The sequence below is a fragment of the Polyergus mexicanus genome, unplaced genomic scaffold, assembly GCF_030449975.1.
Source record: "Polyergus mexicanus isolate NDT 795.1 unplaced genomic scaffold, iyPolMexi1.0 SCAF_17, whole genome shotgun sequence".
Classification (NCBI taxonomy): Eukaryota; Metazoa; Arthropoda; class Insecta; order Hymenoptera; family Formicidae; genus Polyergus; species Polyergus mexicanus.
In genome coordinates this window covers 4,163,674-4,181,450 of record NW_027223337.1, presented here as the reverse complement: position 1 = coordinate 4,181,450, position 17,777 = coordinate 4,163,674, and the positions used below count along the sequence as shown (strand labels likewise).

General features: G+C 29.6%; 1 protein-coding gene across 4 annotated transcripts; it reads left to right on the top strand.

Moving 5' to 3' along the window:
- The first annotated feature begins 2,321 nt into the window (after nucleotides 1–2,321).
- Nucleotides 2,322–8,603, top strand: LOC138940746 (uncharacterized). 4 transcript variants are annotated; one of them, XM_070309908.1, is made up of 7 exons: nucleotides 2,322–2,932; nucleotides 3,036–3,167; nucleotides 6,393–6,522; nucleotides 7,121–7,171; nucleotides 7,252–7,475; nucleotides 7,561–7,723; nucleotides 7,804–8,603. In XM_070309908.1, the coding sequence occupies exons 3-7, from the start codon at nucleotides 6,483–6,485 to the stop codon at nucleotides 7,935–7,937; spliced, it is 612 nt and encodes a 203-aa protein (XP_070166009.1). In that variant the 5' UTR covers nucleotides 2,322–2,932; nucleotides 3,036–3,167; nucleotides 6,393–6,482; the 3' UTR covers nucleotides 7,938–8,603. The 4 variants fall into 4 exon arrangements, 2 of the variants coding, with proteins under 2 accessions (XP_070166009.1, XP_070166010.1); XM_070309909.1 differs by lacking the exons at nucleotides 2,322–2,932; nucleotides 3,036–3,167 and adding an exon at nucleotides 6,200–6,318; XR_011448045.1 differs by lacking the exons at nucleotides 7,121–7,171; nucleotides 7,252–7,475; nucleotides 7,561–7,723; nucleotides 7,804–8,603 and adding an exon at nucleotides 6,715–6,941 and having other exon boundaries at nucleotides 6,393–6,619.
- The last annotated feature ends 9,174 nt before the right edge of the window (nucleotides 8,604–17,777 follow it).

Here is a 17,777-nt window from a genome sequence, read left to right as displayed (position 1 = left end):
GTAGACAATTTAGTAAAGCTGAGCTTACATATAGAAGAAGAACTGATACATAAAAAAGACATCCTTTTAGATGTTCAAGGTGCATTTGATAACATTAACAGTGATATCTTGTTAAATAAATTAGCTGCTATTGGCTGTGACAATCATCTTATACGATTTATAAAATTTCTTACATATCAAAGAAATATTCACACTGATATATTAAAGAACGAAATCAGATTAGTTTATAAAGGTCTACCACAAGGAGGAGTTCTCAGGCTCCTTCTTTACGTATTATATGTCTCTGACATAACGAATAATATACCAAAACACGTTTTCGACTCCCAATTTGCCGACAATATCGCAATCTACTCAAAAATTTCTCCATTCAATAAATGTAAAAATCTTATTAAAAAAACAATAACAATAATCAAAAATAACATACATTCCCTAGGACTTGAACTCTGCCCACAAAAAACAACACTACTACATTTTAATAATAAACAGGTTACTCCGGGTCAGACTGAAATCAAAATTGATGAGCATACTATTAAGTCTAGTGAACCCAGTAAACACGCAGGGCTCATTTCCGTAACAATTATATAATATTCTATATGTATATATTACAGATCATTAAAATGAAACTATAACGTATCAGTTATATCAATAACATAATAAATCTATAATTGTTGCATAGAATTGTTATGTAATTTTGTCGTTACTTTGTTATGTAACATTTTTACAGTTTTGTGAACGTTAATGTGCATACTCTAAAAGTTTCGTAAATGCTACGTAACTCTAACGACGTAAATGTAACGTTATAATAAATACGTAACATTTATACAGTTTTGTGAACGTAAATGTGCATACTCTAAAAGTTTCGTAAATGCTACGTAACTCTAACGACGTAATTGTAACGTTATAATAAATACGTAACATTTATGTATTTTTGTGAACGTAAATGTGCATACTCTAAAAGTTTCGTAAATGCTACGTAACTGTAACGACGTAATTGTAACGTTATAATAAATACGTAACATTTATGTATTTTGGTGAAATGTAAATGTGTATACTCTAAAAGTTTTATAAATGCTACGTAACTCTAATGACATAATTGAAACGTTATGTTAAATACGTACCAATTATGTATTTTGGTGAATGTAAATGTGTACACTCTAAAAACTTCATAAATGCTACATAATTCTAACGACATAAGTGTATCGTTATGTTAAACATGTAACATTAACATTATTTTATTGATGTCAATGTATACATTTTTGTTAAAACCTTGTAAAAAGAATTCGTAAAAGGAAAAGAATTATGCAGAAACAAGAAAATGAAAGATTTTGAGAGAGGAAAGTTGCGATATATTTATTTATAATTTAAAAGCAGTAACAATATATCAATCATGCCTTTTTTAGAGAAGAACTACAACATCACAAACGCGTGCTCCGTGCACACCATATACATTTATTGTGTGTGTACCACATTTGATTTTTTTTTGTGTGTATACAGGGTGATTCAAAACAACTTTTAGTTCTTAAAATGTCGTATTCTTGAATTAATTCTAAGACGATTTTTCCTTTATCAAAATTTTATCCGAAGCTTAGTTGTTAAATTATAATATATGTATACACACACACACACACACACACACACACACACACACATATGTAATACACAGACACACACGCACACGATAAATGCGTGTGGCGCACGCAAAGCGCACACTTGTAATGTCTAGTAATAACAAAATTTCCATATCGTATTACACATAAAAAAATATATACCATTGTTGACATTTTTGAGTGTTCTGAAAAGATGATAAATGCATATAATATCATTGAGAAAAACGTATTTGAAACATATTTTCTTAATATAGAGTTATAAATGTGGAAAATAAAATTATATATTAAAAAAAAAATTTTTAAATATGCACCAGATATCTTTTTTTGAATGATATATGTATACTATTTTTCTGTTATGTAACATTTATGAAATTTTTATAGTATACACATTTACATTTATCAAAATACATAATTGTTACGTATTTAACATAACATTTCAATTATATCATTAGAGTTACGTAACATGTATGAAACTTTTAGAGTATACACATTTACATTCACCAAAATACATAAATGTTATGTATATTTAACATAACGTGTCAATTATGTCGTTAAAATTACGTGGCATTCACGAAACTTTTAGAGTATACACATTTATGTTCACCAAATTGCATAAATGTTACATAATAGAGTAACGACAAAATGACATAACATTTCTATGTAACAATTATAGATTCATTACGTTATTGACATAACTGATACGTCATAGTTTTGTTTTGTTCATTTATAACATATAGAATATTATGTAATTATTAAGTAAATATACGTTTACTGAAATTTTTTACTTATGTTCTTTGTGCAAGACGCATAATTAGTAAATTTTTCTCTACATTATGCATCTGTGTAAGTTATGTGAACATGCCCTAGGGGGTAAGTCTGTGATTGGCTTATTGTTAGTCGTATTAAGTATACGTGCAAGCATAGACATAGTCGCTGCTACTTGCGAGCGAGAGAGAACGCAAGGAGCACGGAACAGAGTATGTCCTTTTCTACGTGTATCTTTACCCCCACTCCTTAAATAAAGGCAAACGCTCGGTCTAGATATACTATGTCTATGCGTGCAAGGCTGCGTTCGGAAACATCACTCGTGTGCACACGAGTGTCGTTCTATCTTTGTTATGTACCAAAAGTTAAACAAAGATAGAACGTCGCTCGTGTGCACACGGGTAATGTTTCCGAACGCAGCTCTAGTGCGCAATCATCGTACAAAGCATCCCAAGCTTCTGCGCGCTAGGCTTTACTTTTCAATATGGCCAAATCTACGAAAACAGTAGTTGTGCGTGTGAAAAAATTGTGTTGAAAGTGTGAACAGTATCGAGATATTGGTAAGTATGAAATAAATATTAACTTAATAATTAATGCCAACAAATGATAATTGTTGTCTTGTGGTAAAAAAGCTATGCTAAAGATTGAATTCCTCTTGTGCAGTGAACAAAAGATACATCGCGTACCACGTGAAAACTGAAAACCACGTGCGCCTAACAAAGGACAAAGGACCTCGTGCCGGCGAAAGATACACCTAGTTTTGCCTCATTATTTTTATATTTTGGCATTTTTATAGTAAGTACGATTTATTTTATGCAACATTATTTTTCCCATGTTTTTTTTACAATATTTGTTGCACGGTCATATAATGAGAAAAACAAGAAATCTCTTATTTGCACTACTTTTTGAATCAGAAGCTTGAATATTTCGAGTGTAAAGTTACATCATTTCTTAATTATAGATTTTTTATTTTTTATTGCATTGCGGCATACTAAATTCCGGTTTATAATTTTTTTATAATGATCGTAATGGTAATTCCAATGATAAATGATATCAATTATGAAATATAGCTTTTATATTGTTGAACAAGATATCTGCATTAGAAAAAACTGTAGATATATTTTTTCGAATACTTCATATATTTTGAAAGTTTATTATTGACTGTTTTCATAATAATTTTTTGCAAATGAAATAGAATCTTATAATTAATAAATATTTTCTATGCATGAGTCTTAATTTTTCAATTTGGTATTTGATCGTGAATTAATTTGATGTAAACTGATTTTTATTCAAGTATAAAATATTTAAACATGATAGCATTAATTATTACAAGTCATTACATAATGAAGTTATAGGTCTTAAAAAATTGTAAATATTATGCGTGCAATATGCTTATATAATTACTTTAATTTATAATTTATAGTTTATAATAACATGCAACGTAACAAAAAAAATTATTCGTGTTTAATTAATTACAACACTAAAATACATTACAAAAATATTTCCGTTAAAAGACATTAAAAAATTATGTAGGTTGTTTCACCATAATTGTGAGAAATCAAATTTTTCATATATAAATGAAATACTATTTAAGAAACATAGATTGCATTTTTTCTGAAATTTTCTATTAGCGTCCTTAAAATATTACATAAATTATATTTTAATTATTGAATTAGTTTGTTTCGATAAAAAACTGCAAATGTCTTAAAACATTTTTTATTTGTCAAAATATTTTTAATTCTCCATATAAGCTTCCTATATATTGTTTCAGTGAAAAAGGAAAATATAATATAAACAATAATATCAGGCAAACCCAAACCTATATTCGTATACATAATCGCAATTCATCTATTTCCTATTGCTTTATAAAATTATATTATGTCCAAATCAAAATTAAGACTAGACATTAATTCTTTAACGCCAAGGCAGCGGCGACGTATTTTCTTAAAAAAATTTCGTAATATCTGCCAAATGACTATTAATTCAAATTTGGAAATTCAAAATAATATCGTAAGTTTATCGAATGGGCCAGGTAACATCGAACAATTACCTCAGCAGCAAAATGTACTAAAAGAAATTGATATCGATTATTCCAATGTAATGAACACTCATAAGTGTACAGAAAATAATCATGATTTAGTTTCTGAACATTCGGAAATTAATATTGATAAAAATAGTCTTCAGTTAAGTATTTCAAGTGATAAATTTTCTAAAACAGAATTTTGTAAAACAGAACTTATTAACGACATCCGATTATGGGCTATTGAAAATCGTGTCAGTCATTCTGCTATTAGTAGTTTACTGAAAATTCTAGTAAAATACGGCCATAATGTTCCGATTGATGCTCGAACTCTATTTCAAACGCCCAAACAAGTAGACATTATTGAAATGACACCAGGAAAATATTATCATGCAGGTTTAGATGATAGTTTGAAAAAATCTATTCGTAAGCATTATTGTCGAAATAATTTACCATCTCAGATAAATATTAATGTGAATATAGATGGTCTTCCTTTAACAAAATCTTCTGGGAGTCAATTTTGGCCTATTTTAGGTAGTATAGTTGCAGATATTTATACCGAACCGTTTATAATTGGTGTTTATCATGGTTTTGAAAAGCCAAAATGTTGCAATACTTTTTTGAAATATTTTAAGGATGATTGTTTAGAAATTTTCCGAACTGGCATTGTAGAATACGGCAAAAAAATAACTGTGAAATTGAACGTATTTATCTGCGATGCTCCTGCAAAATCGTTTATCAAGGGAACTAAAGGACATAATGCGTATTTTGGATGCGGTAATTGTATTCAAGAGGGAGATTACATAGAAAATCGAGTAACGTACCCAGAAATTAATGCAATGTTAAGATCAGATGAATCTTTTAAATTAAGAAAACAAGAAGAACACCATAAAATCACTTCAAATCTTGAAGATTTAAACATTGGAATGGTTACTCAATTTCCTTTAGACTACATGCATCTCGTACTATTAGGAGTAATGAAAAAATTGTTGCAGTTTTGGATTAAAGGTAAACATAATGTTCGTATGGTTGCAACTCAGATAACTCTTGCTTCAACTTCTTTATTATCTATGTCATTATTCCTACCTAAGGAATTTGCTAGAAAGCCAAGGAAATTAGATGAGGTTGATCGCTTTAAAGCCACCGAATTAAGACAATTATTATTATATACTGGGCCAATAATCTTTTTTAAAAAATTATCACGTGATAAATATGTTCATTTTTTGAGTCTGAGCATAGCAATTCGAATTTTATGTAGCAAAGAATATTGCGTACAACTGCTTGATTATGCACACAGTTTATTATTGTATTTTGTTGAAAATTATTGCACATTATATGGTCGTCAATATTTATCATATAACGTTCATAATTTAATACATTTGTGTTATTATGTAAAATTATGGGGAGTGTTAGATAAATTTAGTGCGTTTAAGTTCGAAAATTACATGCAAAAAATTAAATCAAGAATTAGATCTTCGAGTCGGCCATTAGAACAATTAGTCAATCGTTGTAAAGAAGAAGATAATTTTAATATAACAAATGTAGAAAAGAATTATCCAATACCAAAAGTACGTATTATAAATGGCAAAAAGATAATAAAATCAGTTCAATGTAAAGGTTTCTATCTAAGTACAAGAACTGCTGATAATTGTTGTCTTTTGTTAGATGGTACAACGATTTCACTTACGACAATTTATTTTAAAAATAAACAGATTTACATTATTGGCAAAAAGTATTTAAATATTAAATCATTTTTTCGCATTCCATGCAACTCTTTAAATATCGGAATTAAAAAATTAACGAGTCACAGTATGAGTTAATTACTATTCCATTGTCTGATATTAAATTAAAATGTGTAAAACTGCCTTTATGTGACGAAGAAGCTGTGATCTTGCCTTTACTGCACCAACAAGATATATGTTTATGGCGAGTACTCATATTGATAGAATATATAATTGAAAACAATATTAAATTAATTAACAAGTTTTACTTTTTTACAGATTATTAATAATGGTAAAAAATTTCGCTGTCGTAACTTTTCCAAGCGATGGGAATAATGAAGAAGAGATCGTATCAGAAGTTCCATCTTTATGGCTTTCTTCCAATTTAACAGAATGCTGGTGGCCATCGGTAAAAAATATAAACATGTTTATTGTGAAACAAACTCCACCTGTTACTAATAATCCTAAATGGACACTTTATCCTATCAAATTTCATGGATATTATGGTAATTTATATTTTACTTCAGAATTTATGTAATTATTTTTTTAATATTTTAAAAAAATAATGTAATTTGTAAATTACGGTTTTGTCCTAATCAAGATTCATTAGATGAGGCTAGACAAAGAGCAACGAATTATTCTTCAAGCGATGAAAATAATACAAATCAAATAAAGAAGTCATGCACAAAACGGTCACTAAATACAGTTTATGATAATGAATCTGAATCTGATTCTGATGACTCACGTTCAATTATACCAAATCCACCATCAATCCACAATGTCTCACAATCAGCCAAAAATATTCAATCAATCTCAAATATTTTGGATTCAACAATTGTTAATAATATTGATATGGAAATTCTTGATGGAACTATAGTACCTCACAAAAATAATTTTTATTTTAATTCTTTTATTCCATTTTTATTATCTCTATAATAAAACGGTTTTTTTTTAAATTATAGTTATTGTTTATTATGAGTAATCTAATACTTTTTTAATATTTCTAGATATGCAGGATGTATATACGTTAGTGTCAGAAATGTCAGATAAAATGGAAGGTTTTGTATTTACTTTTTATCTTATAATTTTATTAATATCTCTTTATGGCATTGTTTACTCAATATTATTAATTTTTTAGATAATTTTGAAAAAATATGTACAGCTATAACTACAATTTCATTAGACATACAAACTATAGATATTCGTTTAAAAAACATAGAAACACAACATAACCAACATAAGTCTAAAGACTCTGCCAGGGATACATCAAATATACAAAAATCTTTTCCGTTTAAGAGTATAAATGAAATAATAGCTTTTGAAAAGAATTTATCAGAAAATGCAGATGAGTACAACAAATTTGTAAGTTTAATTAAGTTATTTAAATGCAAATTTTATTTAAATAGAATAATGTAAATTATATTATTGGTATGTTTTATTTCTAAAGATGCTGTATATATCTCGCATAGGCGGAGGGTCCGCTAAAGAAAATTTAATTCGTATATATCGAACTTTATTTTCTAATGAAGTTGCCAAGGTATCATCCTGGAAAGGACTACGTAATCATTTTAAAATAAGTAGTTTAAAGTCTATATTGACGGGAATACAAGGTAAAATATATTTTTATATTTATAAATAAATTTATAAAATATGCAATTTAATTTAATGTAAAATTTTTTTAATAATTCAGCAACAATTTTGACTCAACATCAATTCACAAACAAAGAGTTTGAAGACATCACGAAAGAATGGTTTCGCCAAGGTGGTCAAAGGCTTAGCAGACAACAAAAAGACTCTGAAGAAGCAAATCCGCAAGTTATTTAAATGTCTCAAAAGCTTATTATTTTTTCATTATAATCTTTTTTCTTATTAGTCTATGAGCTTTCGGCTTATGATCTTTTTTTTATTGGCCTAGAGTCTTAATTAACATAAGAAATATTTTTTTTAACTAATGTTTTTTTTATATTGAATGATTTTAACACTAAACCTACCACGACTGGTTAAACAATCGGTCAAAACGTTATCAAAGTTTAAAAATTTCTGCATTTGGTATAAATAAGTTGTCGGTAGATTTAGTGTTAAATACTTAAGTTTTTAAATTTTTATGTTCTAAAATCTAAAATCATAGTCTGCACTCTTTTCATTTTGAGTTCTCAACGTCATTATTTGAGTTAAATACTTCTTTTAGGAGAATTAGTAGAATTAAAGTATGCATTATGTTGATACATTTAATAGTTTATCTAACAATCTTTTTAATTACAAAAAGTATAATTGCTTTATTGTTTTTCTTTCAAATGAAAATCGAATTGCGTTTCCATTTTTGTTTAAATTAGATTTATTCTAACGGTACACACTTATATTATTAACAAATGTGTTATAATTAACGAATCATACATGAATCTCAAAGATTTTGACAAGTGTGTTTATGAAAAGTTTATGGATGTAAAAATTATAGTTTTCATGTGGGGAAAAGCCTAAAAAACTCATTTCTTATTGATGTATAGCGTTAAAACAAAAAATAATATCGCGAATACTCGAGTGTACCGTGAAGTTTAAATTTATCATATTAATTACTATTATAATAAATTTATAATTTATAATATTTCTAAATTTAATTAATTTATAATATTATTAATTGTTATTAGTGTACTATATTTTGCAACAAAATTAGGAAATTATTGTACTTCGGCGTAAAAAGGCGTAGAAAGGATGAAATTCAAATTGATATACTTTTCGAAAAAATTATCACAGAATGATATTTAAAACAGATTTTAAAGCTAGAAAACATAACTTTCCAATGCTCTAACGGAGATTTTTCTAACGATTTTTCTTATACAGATTTTATTACAAGTGGTGCTACTTTAAAATGAGCTTTGTAATTGTAGAAAAAAACTTCAACTTTAATAGGCGAGTACGTAGAGAACAATTTTTTCATCAATTCTATTAATTGTAATAAAACTTAACATTTTCTCTTTAAAATGCTTTTTTTAAACAGTTCTACGACCATATGACATTTTTTTTGCAAAAATACGTGAATTTGATTCTTTTTAATTTTGTGATTCTAATTGTTTGCAAAGTATATTAATTAATACAATATAAGTGCAATTTGTTATTTAAGTTTGAAATTATTATTAGCTATTAGTATATTTAAAGTTTTCTCTTAAAAAAAATATCTAAAATTATGTAATATAATTTAAATTATCATTATAATTGTAATTTGAAACAAAAATTAATTTTATAAATATTAATAATATTTGTTAAAAGATTTATTCATAAATTTGTTACAAGATTCATTTATTTAACAATTTAGCATATGTGGAAATAAAGAGTTGTTCAAGAAATCAAGTTTTTATTGTTATATATATCCATATCTTTATATATACACGATTTTCTAAACATAAATAATATAAGTTAATTCTCTTAATTTTAATAAAAAAACAACCATTAGTAATTTTATCCAATCAATAATTTTGCGCTGTATATTCAACTATAGCAGAATAGTTTCTTCATTTTAATCATTGATAAATATATATGTATTATTAATATATATATTTATCAATGATTAGACTGAAAAAAGACTATTCTATTATAGTTACTTAATTTCATGTCTAAATTTTAGATATTTGTTATTTGTTATTATCTTTTTGTTACATATTATATACAGCATAGTGTTGCTGTATATAATACGTGACATTTTGATCTAAATGTTACCTGTAAATTACATAATGGTTACTAGAACAGATAATATGTGTTCTGTAAATAATATATAAATATTACAGAACAGTGTGTACTAAATTCTATTATAATGACGTAATTTTATATCTAAATTTTATGTATCTATTACGTATTATATACAGGCATAATGTTGCTGATATTTTCATCTAAACATCATTTAAAAGTTGACATAATCGTTACCATATCTGTTCTCTCAATGTTACAGAACAGTGTTTACTATGTTCTGTTACAGTTACGTAATTTATATATATAAATTTTATGTATCTATTACGTTTTAAAAGTTGACATAATGGTTACCATATCTGTTCTGTCAATGTTATGTAAATGTTACAGAACAGTGTTTACTATGTTCTGTTATAGTTATGTAATTTCATATATAAATTTTATGTATCTATTACATTTTAATTTCATGTATCTATTATGTTTGATATACAAGAATAATGTTGCTGACATTTCCATCTAAACGTTACTTAATCGTGGACATAACGGTTACCACAACAGCGAACAGCTGTTTTGTAAATGTTCTGTAAAAGTTACAAAACAGTGTTTATTGGGAAACTACTCGTTTTTTGGGTATAACTTTTGACTACAAAGTGACTTTTATACCGTAACTACTTCATATAAAAAAAAAATGCATGAAAGCCCTTAACATCATAAAATTTTTGTGTGGAACATGGTGGGGTTCAGATCCAGAAACCTTATTAATCTTATATAAGAGTCTTGTGCGCTCACATATTGATTATGAATGTTTTGTATACTTTCCAACACGTAAAGACTTAAGAGAAAAATTGAAAAAAATACAATATTCAGCAATAAGATCAGCTTTGGGTTATCGTATTATATTAGCACCCCAACAAACATTTTATTAGCAGAATCAAAACTCCCACTCATTCAGGATCGCACAAGGATCTTGGGCAATAGTTATGTAAGTAAAGTCCTGACTAACACATGTACACAAATTAACAAAACAATAAACCAATATTATTTAAAAAATAAGAAAAAAAACATAAAAAGAATAGACTTCTAAAACAATGCATTGATGAAACGCTCAATATAACAAAAAATTTACAGATCCACAATCATTATAATATTTATAGCTTTGATTTTGAAACAGTTACTACCTCAATCCCGATCAATACCAAAATTGGAAAACCTATCTTATGCAAACCCTAACACTTTTCTCAATAAATTTATTTCAAAACAAAATACATACACTATATACACAGATGATAGTAAAATTAACGGATCAAACTCAGTAGGAACAGCTTGCATCTGCAAAGAATTAAACAATATTAAAAAAAGAAGCATTACAAATACTGCTTCTGTTTTTACGGCGAAATGTATTGCATTAAATGATGCTCTAGACCCAGACAGCACAAAACATCCTCAGGATCATCCTGAATATGTCCAGGACGGTTCAGGACATTTGTAGGATGTTTTAAGATATTATTATAAATATATTTATAAAAGTTTAATATGCATACATAATTATTTTTAGTTGTGTCGGCTATTTTATATAATTTAGAAATCTTAAATATTATAATAAGTATTAATGTCCTATAAATGTCCACTGGATAACCTCTGGATGTCTGTAGGATATATCTGCCCTGTCTATTATATTGGATGTCTTTTGGATTTCCAGAGGACATATACATGTGCAATTAATTGTTAACGTTAATTTCGTTTAATATTAATAATTTAATTTGAGGCGCACATTTTCAGATATCCAAAATTATTATTTATTTAATATTTCATGAGAAATGTTACTGTTCGCAACATTCTAAAAACTTTACAAACAATAGTATTTAACCGCTAGTTTGTTTGTTTACCGCTATGCGACACGCGAACTCGTATTTGAGATTTGGTCATGAGAATTATATAAAGCTTGCAAAGAGCAACTGACAGGAAATTACAAATGTAATTATTTTCTATTAGTTCAATTTCTAATGCAATCCCAACATAGGGAATTCAGATATTGGATTGTTTAGAAAATATTACACAACTCAAACCCGGGAGCCAAACCTAAAATATTAAAGAACGGTAAACTATTTTTAATATTAGATTTTGATATTGGTAGTAAATAACAAAACATAATTTTAATTTATATTTAAATTGTAACGATAGGACTGTTACTACGGGCCTGACCTGTTGCGTCCGACAAATATATAACTACCTATACACGGCTTGCTTATTCATCCAACCCTACCTGTCCCGCCGCCGCCTCTCGCTCTGCATGCGCTCTCGCTTCTCGACTCGCCCTATCTCTCTCACGGTCCCCACGCGGAATCGACCCCACTCCCGGGCCGACAGTATAGTGGGAGGCCCCAGCCGGGTATATAAGCCCGGCCAGCCGAGGAATCAGGACCAGATCCCGTCCTGCCATCCAGCTCCTGACACCGATCTAACCACTACCTAACACCTCTTAGGGCAGAGGTTGTACTCATCCCCGCCGGATTGAACCGGCTCTCTATACCTCGGGCCAAGGTTGTACTTGGCCCCGTCGGGTTGAACCGACTCCTGTCTCGACCGCTCCACGGGCTGAGGTTGCACTCAGCCCCGCCGGGTTGCACCGGCTCCTACCTACCTCGGGCCGAGGTTATACTCAGCCCCGTCGGGTTGAACCGACTTCCGTTGCCAAGGCAGTGCTCGACGTAACACTCGAGCCTGCCGGCAATACCTCGCCACCTAACCCGATCGTAGCGTATAAGTGCATGTACCGACCGCGTTGTAAATAATAGTCGCACGATAGAGATAAGTCCGCTAGTTCTAAGTCTCGTAGTCTTAGACCTGCTAGTCTTAAGGCCTGTTAGTGCTAAGTCCGCTAGTTGTAAGCGCATCCTAGTAATAAGACCTGTCTAGTACTAAGTCCGTTAGTTATAAGGCCTGTTTGTAATAAGTCCTCTAGTTCCAATCACGCCGTTAGCGCCTGTAAATAAGACCGGGAACAATTACCCGCCGAGCCTGTCTTACGCTTCTCGCCGCTTTGCAACCATCGCTTTGCGCCTCCGCTTTGCGCACAGCATCCTGCTACCAGCAACACCGCTCCACGCACGACACCGCCAGGCCCTGCACGCTGTATTTATCTTTCTCTCACGGAATAAAGTATTGTTTCAACCTTTACTGTGTCTCGTAAGTTTGAGTCTCTCCTTCTCTCGAACCCGAACACCGACGAGCCGATCCGAGCGTCGAGCGAGGTGACCGCGTTATAAAATTTTAAAATTTGCTCCTTGAAACATACAAAAAAGATCCCTAACATATCCTATAAAAATCCTTAGAATGTTCCACAGGATCTCCCTGGATTCTCCAGAGGTTAATATGCGGTTATCATTTACTCTTCCTCAGGACATCCAGAGGAGATCTGAGGATTACAATGGGATATCCTGAGGATATCCTACATGTATGTCCTGGATGCCCTTTGGACGTCCTAAGGACATCCTTGTGCTGTCTGGGGACATTGCTCTTCTCAATCCAGACCATAATTTCAAAATTTTTTCGGACTCCCTCAGTGCGCTTTTAAGTCTTCAAAACCCCAAAATAGATATAAAAACTAATAGTTATATTTTTATAATTAAAAAGAAATATGATGAATTCAAGCAAAAATCCTCAAACAGTAATATAGAACTGCTGTGGATCCCATCGCACATAGGTATACAAGGGAACGAGAAGGTTGATATGTTAAGTTAGCTAAAACAGCGACTGAAGCACAGCCAGATAATAGTATTACTATTCCATTTACTGATTTCCATGAATCACTCGAATACAAATGCAATCTAAGTACCAAAAAGTATATTAAAGAACAGGGTCAAATAAAAGATTATTTCAAATATTACTACAAAAATAACAATATACCATGGTTTGCAAATAAAGGTCTCTCAAGAGAAAGTATTGTCACTATTAATCGTTGCAGATCAGACCATTATAATCTCGCTGCATCCTTATCACGAGTAGGCATTATGAAAGAAACAAAATGCGAATGTAGCGCTAATATACAAGATCTAAATCATATAGTTTGGCAATGCCCATTATTTGACACCCAAAGACTGAAGTTAATTGAAAAATTAAAAAAATGCGAACTATACCTACCTTTAGATATAAGATTAATACTCAGTAAGCCAAATATTGAAGCATGCACACATGTATATCATTTCCTAACAAGATGCAATTTACAGATATAAGCAAATATATTGTACATGACTATTTTGTTAAAAAGACTTATATACTTAAGTATTGTGTAAGGTTTATATTTGACATATACCTAAGGTAATTGTATGTCTGTATATGTGTGTATATGTATGTATATATGTTTATGTATGTATATGTATATATATGTATATATGTGGATGTATGTGTATGAGTACATGTATATATCTATATAAAATAAGTTGAAAAAATTGTTAAAATCATGTAAAGCTGTATAACTTTCTATTGAGAGTTTTTTTTTAGTTTAAATAAAAAAACAATCATTTCAAATTTGGGTAAATATAACCCACTTAATTTATCAGATGTAGAGCCAGAAAATGTTAAATTTTGTGACGTTATGAATAATACAACACGTGTCGGTAAATTTTGCGATTGTTTACATAAACATATAAAATCCCAGACAGCACAAGGATGTCATTAGGACGTCCAAAGGGCATCCAGGACATACATGTAGGATATCCTCAGGATATCCCATTCTAATCCTCAGATCTCCTCTGGATGTCCTGAGGAAGAGTAAATGATAGCCGTATATTAACCTCTGGAGAATCCAGGGAGATCCTGTGGAATATCCTAAGGATTTTTATAGGATATGTTAGGGATATTTTTCGTATGTTTCAAGGAGCAAATTTTAAAATTTCAATATAAATTAAAATTATGTTTTGTTATTTACTGCCAATATTAAAAATCTAATATTAAAAATAGTTCACCGTTCTTTAATATTTGAGGTTTTCGTGCTGTACATGAATATTTTAGGTTTGGCTCCCGGGTTTGAGTTGTGTAATATTTTCTAAACAATCCAATATCTGAATTCCCTATGTTGGGATTGCATCAGAAATTGAACTGATAGAAAATAATTACATTTGTAATTTCCTGTAAGTTGCTCTTTGTAAGCTTTATACAATTTTCATGACCAAATCTCAAATACGAGTTCGCGTGTCGCATAGCGGTAAACAAACGAACTAGCGATTGAATACTCTATTGTTTGTAAAGTTTTTGGAATGTTGCGAACAGTAACATTTCTCATAAAATATTAAATAAATAATAATTTTGGATATATGAAAATGTACGCATCAAATTCAATTATTAATATTAAATGAAATTAATGTTAACAATTAATTGCACATGTATATGTCCTCTAGAAATCCAAAAGACATCCAATATAATAGACAGGGCAGATATATCCTATAGACATCCAGGGGTTATCCAGTGGACATTTATAGGACATTAATACTTATTATAATACTTAAGATTTCTAAATTATATTAAATCAGTGCTCGGATTTAATTGCACATTTCGGCCCGATTCCGTGGCTCACGCCTATTGCCCCCCACTCACCGCTCGTGCGTTAGCGACGAGACGCCAGATACGCGTAACTAAGGAGCGCGACGCTTTGTCTCAGGAGCGTTCATATGTAAGAATGCCCAAATATAATAAATAAGACAATATTTTTTTAAATGCACCGCGAAAATTATCAAAATTCTAAAAGTTTTCTTCAATATTTTATGTTTCATTGATATAAAATATTGAAGAAAAACTTTTAATTATAGAGAAGTATTGTCTTATTATTATATTTGGGCATTCTTATATACGGACACTCCTGAGACAAAGCGTCGCGGTCCTTAGTTACGCATATCTGGCGACTCGTCGCTAACGTACGAGCGGTGAATGGGGGGCAATAGGCGTGAACCACGGAATCGGGCCGAAATGTGCAACTAAATCCGAGCACTGCTCTATATCGGCTCCGAGAGTCGATCCCGTTCGCCCGAGCCATACGTGGCCCAATCGCATCCCGACATGCTCAGCTGTTATTATTATGAGACGCATGATCGGCGGTCACGCATCGAACAAACAAGTGTCTTCGAGACCTTCTCGAAGACACGATACATAAACAAACAAGATATGAAATCCTTCGCTTCCTACAATATCATACAGAATTACTTACAATAATTTTCCCACAGCAATCATTAAAGTAAGAGTGTGTGACTGGAGTGTGTCAGAAGTCGTAATGCAACTGTAATAAAGTTTTACTATAAATTAGGAAAAATCGCTATAAAAATGTATCAAGATCTAGAAAAAATTTATAGTAATGATTATTTGAGCTATGAACAAGTGTTTTGCTAATTTTCAGCGTTTAAAAAAGGAGCAGATTCCTGAAAGATAAAACACGCTGTAAACGACCAGTTTTTACACAGCCAGATAGTCATTACTGTAAGATTATTTTACGCCTTGGTACGCTTGCTTCTATGACAGTTTCCCCTAATTTATAGTAAAATTTTAATACAGCTGTTTGCTTCATGACTTCTGACTCGTTCCGCAGTCACACATTCTTACTTTGACGATTGTCGCACAAACATCGTTGCGTTATCCAATTTAACAGTTGCACTTGCAAGTTCAATACTCTTTAGCAGTCACAATTCTAAACACATTTACTATTTTAATTCAAGGGTTTCCTATAAAAAATCAGTCTCATTATTTAACCTTGTATATTTGAATTTTCGAAAACAAAAATATAAATAAATTATATATATATAATACAGTATATATAATATAAATAAATTTGTAAGTGACTATTTAATATAAAATCTATTAAAGGATATAACTTAAAAAATCACATTGAATTACTTACGTTTTTAAATATTATATTTATTTACTGAATATTTTATACATTTTCGTACTAAAAATATACAAAAAAAAAATTATATTGTAATAATGATAGTTTTACACCATATAATACAAATTCAAAAATTTACGTAAGAATCACACGATGACTTTATTTATTCTTATAGAAAGTCAATAATTAAATAAATAAGTGAACATAACATGGTTTTTTTAATTTTAAAATATTTATTTTTATTTACATTTTTTTATAGCAAAGAAATTTTTAACTATTTATACATTTATTATCATTATATTATTTATACATTTAATTATTTAATTTAAATATTTGTTTAATAAAAGATCACTTTTTAATCAGTATAACGTTAATAATATAAAATCGTAATTTATTAGTTCATCAATTTCATTCCTGCTTACTTTTCTTAGCCTTTGTAAGAAAAAGGCGATATATATATATGTGTGTGTGTGCGCGTGTGTGTATTTCTGTGCATTAATAGCAAATTATGTTAAATTAAAAATATTGATATTACAGGAGAGCTATTTAATGATTTTTTTTAAGTCTTTAAATAGCTCTCTTGTATCAATCAATATTTTTGACATAATTTGCTTCTGATGCACAAATACACACACATACATTTATGTATATATATACATGCACATATTTATACATGTATATGTGTATATAAGTATGTATGTATGTATGAATATGTGTGTATATGTATGTATATATGCGTATCATATGTGCATATTCTAAATAGATAAATATAGTAAAGAAATAAAAATTTTTCTTTAACAATACATTTATACCTCTTGAGATGAACTTTCTTCTATTTTCTTTTTTTTAAGCGTACGATTAACACTTAATATCGATGCCAATGGCATACGTCCTTCTAATCTTGTAATATCTTTTATATTTTGTACTAAAAAATAAGGCGGATCTCTCAACTGTAAAAATTATTACACGATTATTATAAAAATGAAATGTATAAATTCGAAGAAAATATGTTCATATAAAATTACATTAAATATATATCAATATGTATTTATACATATAAGATATATTTATATACATATTTTTTTATTTTACTATATACAGGGTGACCCATTTTAACT